General features: G+C 38.0%; 1 protein-coding gene across 1 annotated transcript in view; it reads left to right on the top strand.

The window, feature by feature from the left end:
- Nucleotides 1–11488, top strand: part of PPIB (peptidylprolyl isomerase B) — an 89712-nt gene that overhangs the window by 42975 nt on the left and 35249 nt on the right. The window contains exon 3 of the mRNA XM_044077486.1: nt 2960–3053. Coding sequence (XP_043933421.1) covers nt 2960–3053 — 94 coding nt within the window. The remainder of the gene's footprint in view (nt 1–2959; nt 3054–11488) is intronic.

The following is an 11488-nucleotide window of genomic DNA, read 5'->3' as shown; positions in this document are numbered from 1 at the left end:
TTGGAGATTGAGCATATTGACTGATATTGGTGATGCCATATTACACACGGGATATAATACATGTGGTGGTTACACTTTACAATTTATTGCAGTCAGGAAGGTGAGCACTTCTGCATGGTGTAAGAGGCAGATGGCTTGAAAATAGTCCAAAGGTATCTGTATTTACAATCATTTGTGTCTACATGGTAAAACTGGGTCTAAATGCTGTACACATGTACAGATATAATTTTTTTTAGGACTCCGTTTATGGAAATAGATTTTTTCATATTTTGGTAAGTAACTTTTCAAGGGAGCATCTGGATTGCTAAGTAATACCTCATTTTGAAGACCGCATTGATGGTTGCAACTTGGTAAAAGAATAGGGCCTGTGTGTTGAACACGTGCAGATTATCAAAGTTTGTTTCGGACTTAGGTTATGGAAATTTTTTTTCATATTTTGGTAAATAACTTTGCAAGGTAGTGTCAAGTAAGACCTCCTTTATAAGACACTCACTCCTTACGACATGGTAAAAGAACTGTATGTACTGTACAAATGTACAGATATTACAGTTTGTCTTGTAGGAATGTGAAAATTATACATTTCCAATACTTCTCATTATTATGCCCATATCTTTGCAAGTGAGCATGGTGATCACACAAATTATGCATCATGTTGAGGCTGACATTGAGCCACACAACTTGTACACTGATATGTAGCCTCTGTCTGTTACAGATGATGAGATATTATGCTTTGTTTATTTATCAATTATGAGAAATATATGAATCCTATTTCTGTGAAATATCTATATAAAGGAGCATCACACAGTAATGGTTAAGCTATCATTTTAAAGCTGACATTCATACAAACAAATTAAATACAAATGTTATGGGTCTACATGGTACATTGACCACAATATTGTGCTTGGTTTTCCAGAAAGGTAAAAAAAATATGCACAATATCAGCATTGCTTGCCAAATATTTAATAAGGACTTTGATGCACACTGTCAACATTTACACTGTTGGAAAGGTCAGTGTCTGCTGAAGAACTTTCACATTTACATTTTTTGTCTAGCTCTTATAGCTAAAAAGTTATGAACATTTCTTTTCTGCATGGTATTACAAATGGATTTTCTGAAAATGATCTCAAGCTGCACTGTTGTTCCTATGGTGGAAGTAAGCAGGCAGCATTTTCTGAGCTGCTCCTGAGTGAATGAGTTAAAAGGATTCTCCTCTTCAAGTGAATATCTTTTTTTTTTTTTTTTTTTAGGCAAGTACTTTTCTCCATCCAGGCCTTCTATGACTGTTTTTCCATTCATATGGACAACATAGATGTAGTCTGGTATCTCTGCTAACTGGGAGGGAATGTTTTGTGTGTGTGGGAATGTTTTGGAGTGCATTTTGTGGTGATAACCTCCGCTTGCTCAGCAAACTATGGAAGGCTTTCCTTCTGTTACCTGATTGCTTTTCTATGATGACAATATTAAAACCTTGTTTTGTGGTTGTGAACTGCATAAAGCAGCACTGCCCTTGTCCAAGATTATCTTGTCTACAGTTATGCATTTGCTGCGAAGATCATTAGCATGGGCACAGATTCTGGCTTATCATAGGTTTTAGCAAGAGTAGACAAGGTTGTGAAATCTGACCTTTACAGTAACTGAATATTGTGGTACACACACAGTTTAATATTGAATAAAAGCATTTGCCATTATAGCTTGTTCTTGCAGTCTTAAAAAAAAATGTGAAATGATTTCACAAATGCATTGCATAAACATTCTTTTCTATTTGCCCGTATTTCATTTGTTAAGAGTACATTGCCGGTGTCTAATTTGTTTGGAGGTTTATATAGTACATGTTCAGGCATGCAATTATTTTATACAAAGCAGAATGATAATACTAGGAAGCGTTCATTTCATTCACGTACAATAATAAACCATTTTAATTCTTCAGAACTAACTTGTCTCTCATCACCAGAATTTCCTGGAGGGAGGTGTAGTTGCTACTATGTTTGGAGAGACTTAAAAAGTAGTTGACCCTAGAACCACTAATTTTAGCAATTTATTTTCTTCTTGGTTGATGTGGCATTGCTGTCAGTGTTGTGTGCCTTTTAATGGTTTGGATGGTAAGTGGTGTGCATTGCTTACTAAAGATAATTTAGTCTCTCACTAATCCATTGTTTTGTGTTTGATTAGGAAACTGCTAGTCCTGTTGACTGTTGTGGGTGAGGGAAAGGAGGGAGTGATAATGTGTTTTTTATAGCTAGGTAGCACAAATGCCTTTAGGCTTTGTGGATCTTCTTTCCTTTGCCATTATGATTTGTGTCGTGAAGGCATAGTAACATTATGTGACCAGTATTTTGTGCTTACAGACAGGGTCACTAAAGTCCATTTGGTTAACATTTGAGAGTTGGAAAAGGACATTTAATGAATGCCATTGTCTATTTTTGCTGCGAGTGCAGCCAGATTTATGTGCTTATAATTTGGAGGAAATATGAGGAAACTGGTGTGTATGGTTGTGATTTTGTTTTCTTTTCTTTTAGCATTTGTATCATTTATCGCCTGTGATTCCTTAAGGTATTTAGTTTTGTTTGAGGTGTTAGCATTGATGTGCTTACTGAAAGGGCTTGCATGTCTTGCAATGCTAAAACAGATCCATGTGGGTGGTTCCATACTCTTTAGTTAAATTAAAAAAAAAGAAAAATTTAAAATCTGTTGTACTTCCATTTCAGGGAGAAGTATTGCAGCCTTCATATTTCCTGTTTATTTGTGAAACTGTCGCTGCCACTGTTTTAAGTGTGTATGAGAGACCCAAATTAGTGATTCTTTGTATTGTAGGAATAACTGGGATATTTATAGCATGCATTGTGTATATAGTGTGTTTTGGTACCTTTTGCTGTCTGCTAAAATGAAACTGTACTTTGTAGCATTCTGGTTTCTTAATTCTAATAGCTGTCCTAATTTTTTTTTCATGTTTGCACCCTAGAAAGGTTTTGGCTATAAGAGCAGCAAGTTCCACAGAGTAATCAAAGACTTCATGATTCAGGGCGGTGATTTTACACGAGGTGATGGTACTGGAGGTAAGCAGTTTATTGATTTAATAGAAATGTCATTTTCTACTATGTCAGGACAAATCTCTGCATATGGTTGCCTGAATACCTGTCTGGCCATTCTGACCCCCAAGAACTAATATTGAGCAGGAGGCAGTCCAGTAAAATGCCATGAATGACTTTGGAGAGAAGTGACTAGCATGCTGCATTGCAGCCTTTTTTATTTAATTATTTTTTGTAGATCTCAGTTTGCACTGCTTCATTGCTGTCCCAGCTGCTCTGCAGCACCATTTCCTATACTCCAGTGGAAATGGTTCTCTTATCCATTGGAGACTTTCCTTGGTTTATACTATGTTTATCAAAATGAGTTGCAAGTGTGTGTTATTACAGGTGGGTGCCTGAGTTTTATTGTAACATTTTATTTACCCCTGTTGGTATTCATTGCATCACACTGCAGTAAATGCACTGCACCTATCCTCACATGCTAATCTTCCATGTGAGAGAGATTTTGCTGATTGCCAAATCTTTCTCTTGCATGCAGCTAGCACCTGTCCTTAGCAGAGGTTGTGATAGTCCCATTCTTTCCTTGTGGACACATCTGTGCTGAAGCTGCTTCTTAGACTATAGTCACTGGTGGCACAGGCGGAGTGACCAAAAGAAGTCATGTTTTTTGTTTAATTGTTCTCAATCTTTTTTTATTTTTAACCTTTGTTTGTATGTGGAATCTTTCGTGATTCTGAATACAGAATCCTTTGTCCACATTTGCATTTTCCATGAGTTCAGCTTGTGCATCTTATTTCTTTACTCTTTTTTTTTTTTTTTTTTTTTTACTGCCCCTCTGATTATGTCTTTGTATCTGTCCTTCCCTTTGATCTGGTTAGGTCTACTAGGGTTAATGGCCTCTCTTAAAAGGACATTGGAGAACTTCCCATATTCTTCGATAGGTGCCATGGGATCCTTTACATCCCACCAAAGCTACTTCCATCTCAAGCCAGTGGGACCTCTGGTCAGCATCCATAGGAGTTCTCACCGCCTATAATGAAGTACAGCTGGCTATCCAAAACTTATTGGGCAGACTACTGCATCTTACATGAATACACCCAGCTGCCGACTGACTCTCTAAACAAAATGTCTAGAGCAAATGATCAAAACCCCTACAAGTAGTGATGTTCTCCTTTGACACTGTAGTTTAAAACATCTGTGTCCTTTTGATCACCTTCCAGTACCCCACCCTCCACCCCCAAGAGTCACTATTTCTCCCACTCCCACCACAGTAATGTGTGTTTTTAAATTTAAAAAAAAAAAAAAAAAAAAAAAAAAAAAATTACAGCAATTACCCTTTCTAGATTTCACTGATGGAAGTCCCATTGGTGCAAGTGAGATTCTTGTGATATTTGGAAACGGTTTGCAACAGTTAACATGGTATAAGGTCTGGTGTGGAATTCCTACTCCATTAACTTTTGCATTCAAAGACCTGTACCTAATTAGTATACATATGCGGGGAAATTTAAAACTGAGCCAGACACTTTGTGTCTGGGGGAAAAAATTTCTACAGCCGCAAGAAGGCACTCAGAATCATATATCCTTAGAATGAGTCCAGGTTAAACAAAACTCGGGATGATTGTTGTAGTTATCAAGTTCTTTACATTTAGCTATGAGATTAACCTGGTTTCAGAGCTAACATCAGGATGTTTATCCTATGAGTCATTGCTTCAGTGCATTGATAAATGCATGGGCTTCAGCTCTAGGAGGGCTTCTGTTTTCTGTCCTGATTTTTGGAGCAGTCAGATGAGCCCCCCCCCCCTTCCCCAAGTAAGGCACAAGGTTACCTCACATTTTGAGGGTATCTGCAGAAAGATAACTGAGGATGTCTTCTGAAAAGTAGCTTTAAGAGTTTTACCTACCCCATCTTCACTTTTTTTTTTCATCTGAAGGTCTTCAGTGATTTCTAGGTGAGACTGAGATGCAGTATTAAGTACCCTTTGACATGTGCTATTACTTTCTCATCTTTGCAATATGTGTTACCTCTAATGCAAATTTGATTTTTTTTCTGTTAATTATTACATCTAATGCAAATCTGATTTTTACATTTGTTGATTACACCCCCAGATGTCAGCCTTTTCTGTTAAAGGCCATCACTTGCTGTGTTTGTTTTGCCTGAGGTGAGGAGTGAAGTGTAAAATCACTGAAATCTTTAAGAAGGAAGTAATGGGAAGAGCAAGTCGCCCAAGAGCCTTTGTTATGCACTGCACACTGGTCAAGGAAGCACATTTTGCCATTATAGGCAGCTCTACAGTGCTTGAAGACACGGTCTAGTACAGCATAGAAAAGATTTCTTTTGACAGTTGGAAGAAAATTGTAGGTCCTTAAAGTTGAGCTGCTTCACCTGGTTAGAATTCACTTCACAACATGCTTCTGAAAGTGACTCCACAACTTTTCAGAAACCTGTTTTGAAAAGACATTTCCAAGCATCTGTTCTCAGTCCCAATTAAGGGTACTTCGTGACAGCATGACCATTTCCACCTGCTTCCTTCTGTAGAAGGTGAGCATTTGTATAGTTAGAAAACTCCTCTCCAGAAGGAAAAGCTGTATGCCAGCTAGGTTGGATGACCTATTGCCGGAGCACAAAATTGGATTCCTTTTCTCGTTCCCTTTCTTTGATTGTCAAGGTAAAAATGTCTGAAGTTGCCATACCTGTCTTGTGGAAAGAGGCACACATCATTTACCTAAAGTTGGAGGCATATCACTTCAACCCAGTACTAAACTCTGTTTTCAGAAAGTCGAGTTTTCTCATCAGCCCATCAACAGCCAACTGACTACATTGAATCTCAGATGCATCTTATTTGGCTTGATAGCTTGGTTTTAGAAATGTTTCTGTGACCTGTACTGCCCTATTTAACAGTAGCTTATCCTGTTAGGGGGTGAACTGATATAATAATCACGTTGTACTAGGCTTGTTTCTGAGTTTATTTCAGGCCTACATCATAGTTGGCCATAGCGAGTTAGTGCACAGATCAGCGGTCTTAAAACTGTTACTTTACTCTTAGCTGATTTAAAGGTTTTATAAGCAGAGTGTTTTGAGCCAGTTGGGCTTAGGAATTCTGTTGAGAATTTGAACATTCAGCTACCACTGCTTTATTTTTCAACTTTTATGTTAACACCATACCAGACCACTGTGCAGCCACTGCAGTTGTCCAGAATGCCAGTGACACAGCCAAAGTGTGTTTGGCTGAGGACCACTGTATGGCTCAGTGAATTGAAAAAATGCTCCAAGCAGTTTTTTCCCCATCCTTCAAGATGGCTCCTCTTGAATACCTACAAAAGTAACTCTGTTCTGTAGTAACCATTTCTGCAGTACCTCTTTTCTTCTCTCTCTCTGGTGAACGCAGTCCATGTGCTAGGTGTGATGCTAGGTGTGATTTAATGAAGTATTTATCTTTGACAGTCTGTCTCAGTTGTTGAATGTGTTGCAATTTGCTCCTAAGTACCATCTGTAAGTTCAGGTACTTTCCTTCCTGTACCCGCGGAGCCAGGTTCATAACCAGTATAATATATTCACCAAATTCATCTGTGTTCCACCTAGAACCCCTCGACTGTGATTTGGGTCACTAAGCTGACCCTCAATTAGGCACAGAAGTGACTACTACCTACTGAATTATGCCTATAGATTTTCCCACTACCTTATTTCACAGGATGGTGCACTCCATCTGGAAATCTGAAGTCAGCAAGAAGTCTTATAAAGGCAATCTTAAATGACAGCTCCTAGGGTGACTCTCTTCAAAATCTCTGTATGCCATTTGCGGCATATGCTTCTTCCCAGAATTTAGCCAATGGCGGCCTTTATGCCCTCAAAGTATTTTTTGCTTTCCTCCTCTTATTGAGGAAAGGAAATGCAGTTCTAAATGAGGTACTATAAAAACAATGTTCATAGATTAGTATTAGGCTAACTGCCCTTGTGAGCCATTTTAAGCTTGGCAAATTATCCCTTGTGAGACTCAAACCCTGCACCTTGTGTTTATAAGGCAAACACCGTTTTTTATTTTCTTGTAAAGAATCCTTTGTGATGTATATGTGCTTGCGTACATAATGTATTACAAAAAAAAAGCAGCCACTGTAGGATCAAACAAGCAAAACAATGGAAAAAGAGTAATATTTTTGAAAAATTACAAATCTTCCTTGATAAAGACCATGGGGATTAGGCACATTTCCCTAAAGAGCATACATTAAACATGCAGGGAGGTTGAAAACTTGTACGTTGACCCACATGTCTCTCTATTAAAGCATTCATGCCAGTAAGCTAGATTATATTAGCAGTAGATATGTTTTGCCATTTTCTGGGGCTTGTCACCACAATGTAAATGGAGAGTCTGTATATTTTTTGAAGCAGTCTGATTATGAAAAGCCTGATGCGAGTTATGTAGGTCCCAAATAAGGTCTAACCCAAAAAAGCAGTGATACTAAAGGAAGTGCATGTAGGACCAAACAAGAAAGATCCCTTGGGGTACTTTGCATATTTGTACGTATTTCCTGGGGTACTTTGTTGATTTCGACCTTACTTGGGATCTAGCCCATTGTAATGGAAAGTAGAGTGAGTCTCCAAGAGCAGATAGGTGGATTTGTAAGGCTTCTTATTAGAAAAAATCTGGGAAAAATGAATGAGTTGGAGCAAATGAATAGAATAAAGTAAGAGTTTGAAAGGGATCACCAGTTATGTCTGATAACAGTAAAGGATGTTCAAACAAGTGGAAGGCGGTTTTAATTTTATATTACAGTAAGCTGATTACATGGACTGAAGCCAGCTTCACCATGTATACTGAATGTGCTGTGATTCCTTCAGCTTATTTAGCTAATGTAATAAAAATAAAGAATTTTGTATTTTGTCAGTTTAATGGGAAAGTCTACATTAAAACTGATGACAGTATTAACATTTGCTCACAGAATGTTTTTGGGCAATCTGTGATGCTGATGGTGGTGACAGCTATTGATATAAAGATGACTGGTGAAGTAAATCCCCCTTTACTCCAAGAGTGTTGGCATAACTTAAATGTTAAAATTACTCCAAAAATTTTGAAGTAATAGAAAAAATGTAAAGTGTTGGCCTAGTTTTATTAAAATTATGTATTTTTGTAAAGGTGTTACCAACAGTATTACTTGCCCATAATACAGACTCGGATTATGTTAAAAACTACTGGCCATCCCCATCCCTATGGTATAGAGGAATAACTCCCTAGCTGTGACCCCAGATGACCTGTGTTCAGGTAGTGACATAGACCACCAAAGGGGCCAGGCATGCATGGAGTGAACTTGGGTGGTTAGTGCCAGCTTGCTCATCATGGGTGGAGTGAGGTGACAAGGCCCACTGCATTGGCAATGCCCGCTGGTAAACGAGATGATGAACCTCCGTGAAGGTGGCCTTGCTGGATTGCTCTGCTTTCAGTACATCCAGTGCTGAGTCAGGGGAAGGGCCAAAGGAGAAGCCTGCTGTTGTAAGCCTGGCAGGTCATGTTTCGTTAGTGGTGCTACAGGAGGAGTGGGCTTCTGTCCCACTCCTTGGTTCTTGACTTGTCACTATGACAACAAAGGAGCTAACAAGATTTTCTGGTTTCGGAACAAATGAGCTACCGGACTCTTGGGCAAGCTTGGAAGAATTTCACTGTTGCTCATTGTGGCACGAATGGGCTGATGGGATGCAGAGGCAGGGAAAGCTATTGGACCAGATCGGGTGGAGAAGGAAAAGCTACAGACCGGTAGAGTTAAGAATATGGATATAAAATGTTTGCATCTCCTTTGGCTTAAAATACAGTTGGACATTATCTTTTTTTCCATCAGATTTTAGGGCATCAGGAAAGACCCGTACATTGGTCCTGGAACTGATGATGCTAATAGACCGAAGGTAGAATTCTGTATTTTCTGTAGCACTGGATGCCTCTAAAGGAATTGTTCAAGATTTCATCTCTATTCATACTGCTTGAGATTTAACCCCCCCCCCCCCAAAAAAAAAAAATCTATATATTTTAGGAGCTTGCTTTTTCTTTGTATCAACTGAGCAAAAATATTCTACATAAGAATCGTTTTTTTTTTTTTTTTAATCCTGTTATTGTTGAAGGTAAAGTGGGTGTGCCTTCGTTGAAGGTTAAATGTCGAGCCGGCACCTCGGCGTTTGAGAAAGTCTACTGTCAATCATTAGCGGACCCGAGTTCTGCTGTGGCGACCCCTAACCAGGAAAAGACGATGTAATTGTTGAGGAAGGTAAAGTTGTCCTCAGTTTTGGTTAAATTGAACTGTGTATAGAAACCATTGTTTGCCTGCTTACAACACTGTCCAGAATTTTTTTCCAAAGGTAAACATTAACCAGGTGAAATTAACTGCAAACTTCAGACATTGTAGTAATTTGTACAATTTTGAAGAAACTTTGCAGTGTAGAGGGTGTAGTGTTCACTTCCTAAATTGTTATGCACTTGGTTCACCTAATAAAAATAGAACTGTGTAATATAACTAAAATACGAACTACAAAATAATCAAATAGAAAAATAGTAGGTAGTCCACAGTTAAGTTAAAAATGGAATATCCATTATTGAAGATCACAAAACAAGCGATCCTAGTTGAGTAGAATGAAAAGTATCAGAAACATTCCTTATGTATAATCAAGTTGTTTGGAGCAAGGGAGTAGCTTTATTTTTAATATATCACTATTTCCAGCTTGGCAATTGGTTTTGTTTTTTTCATACTGCTTAGGTTTTCAGTTTTATCTGTATACACGTTAATTCATATTTGTTTTTGACACACAAACCTGATGAAGCATTTATTTGATATGAAAGTGATCTTTGTTAAAAGTTGCATGTTGATTTAATATTTATTCTGGTAATGTCTGTTGGTAGATCTTTCCATTGGTCATTTTTTAGTTAGCTAGCCTGTGTGTAGATAAATTACAATTCAAGACCAGTTTATTATCTCTAGCTTTCTAGATGCAGTTTTAGTTAGCACAGTCTCTGATTTACACAGTGGTAAGGGGGATATGGTTAAAATGATTTTAATGGTTTATTGCTCATAAAACCACCTTCTTTAACTGCTCCCTTGCTGCAACCAATCAGATTGTATATAAGTAATGTCTTTAATGCTTTTCTTTATACTAAGCTAGGATCACTTGTTTGTGTGTTTCAATCAACGCTGTTCCATTTTTAACTCTGCTGTGGACTAACTACCTATGTTCTATTTGATTATTTTGTAACATGTATTTTATAGTTTTATATATTTTACATTCGATTTTTTATTTAGTGAACTAAGTGCATAACATAATTTTAGGAAGTGAACATCACACCCCCTCTACACTGCGAAGTATCTTCTTGGTTTGTTTTGGACCCAGTAATAGGTTACATACTGTTTTTTTTCTGAGACTTCGAGGGATACCACGGATTTCTCTCTTTGGAATTTGTACAGCTTGCTCAAATCAAGACATTTCTAGAATTATAGAGACTATTGATTGCAAAGGTACCATTACCCACAGTAGTGGTGCTGCGGTAGCGTTGTCGCCTCACAGCAAGACGTTGTCCCGTTCGATTCTCAGCTAGAGCGTCTTCTGTGTGGAGGCATACGTGAATGGGCGTGCCTTCGTTGAAGGTTGTGCGTCAGGGCTGGTAACGCGGCATGTAAAAATCCACTACCAAACATTAGCGGACTGGAGTTCCGCTGTAGCGACCCCTAATCGGGATAAGCCAAAAGACACAACATTGATTGCAAAGGTACCAAAGCAAGTTAGACAGATCTTTGTTTTTCCCTTTATGGGACCTGTACAGATACCTGAATCGCGTAGATTCATCTTAACATTTGCAAATTTCATTGAAATGTCTAGGTACAAGAGATGTTCAGAACAATGTAGACTTTTTAAAGTAGTAGTAAAATTATCAAAATGTAGAGAGAACCAAAGTGGGTTTCAGAAGATGGGTACATTTTAAAATCTTTTAATCTATTATTAAGCAAATGGTTTTCCTAATTTACTTTTTTTTCCACTTAAATTTTTTTCTTGGAGCACTTTGAATTTTTTTTTTCTTCAGTCTGCAATGTCCAGTTTTCTATGGTATCAAGATTCCGAGGGTTGTTAGTTGTAAACTTAATATCGATAAACAGCACAAAGGCTTTGAAGTCCCTAACTTTTGACATCTGTTTAGTATAGACTGTTAAAAACTACATAATCCCCTCTGAAGAGAATTGATTGGGCCTGTATTTTGGATTAATCATTGGCCATGTTATCTGAAATGTAATGGCATTTAACCCAGTTGTTGTTCCTCTTATATGGTAGCCAGATCTACATTCTGCTCCACAGATTTTAAGCTCTCATTAGTTCCTTTCAGGATTTGATAAATGTATAAAGTGTTAGTGGTGGCTGGTGACTTCAAAAGGGGGGGGGGTCTGGTCTGTAGGAAATGACTGAATGGATGGGGCTAATTGGAATGGGGTGGAGCTCTGTT

This window comes from Protopterus annectens, chromosome 7.part0 (genome assembly GCF_019279795.1).
Source record: "Protopterus annectens isolate FY-2018-M chromosome 7.part0, PAN1.0, whole genome shotgun sequence".
In the NCBI taxonomy this organism is placed as follows: domain Eukaryota; kingdom Metazoa; phylum Chordata; order Ceratodontiformes; family Protopteridae; genus Protopterus; species Protopterus annectens.
This window is presented reverse-complemented; position numbering and strand designations above follow the sequence as displayed.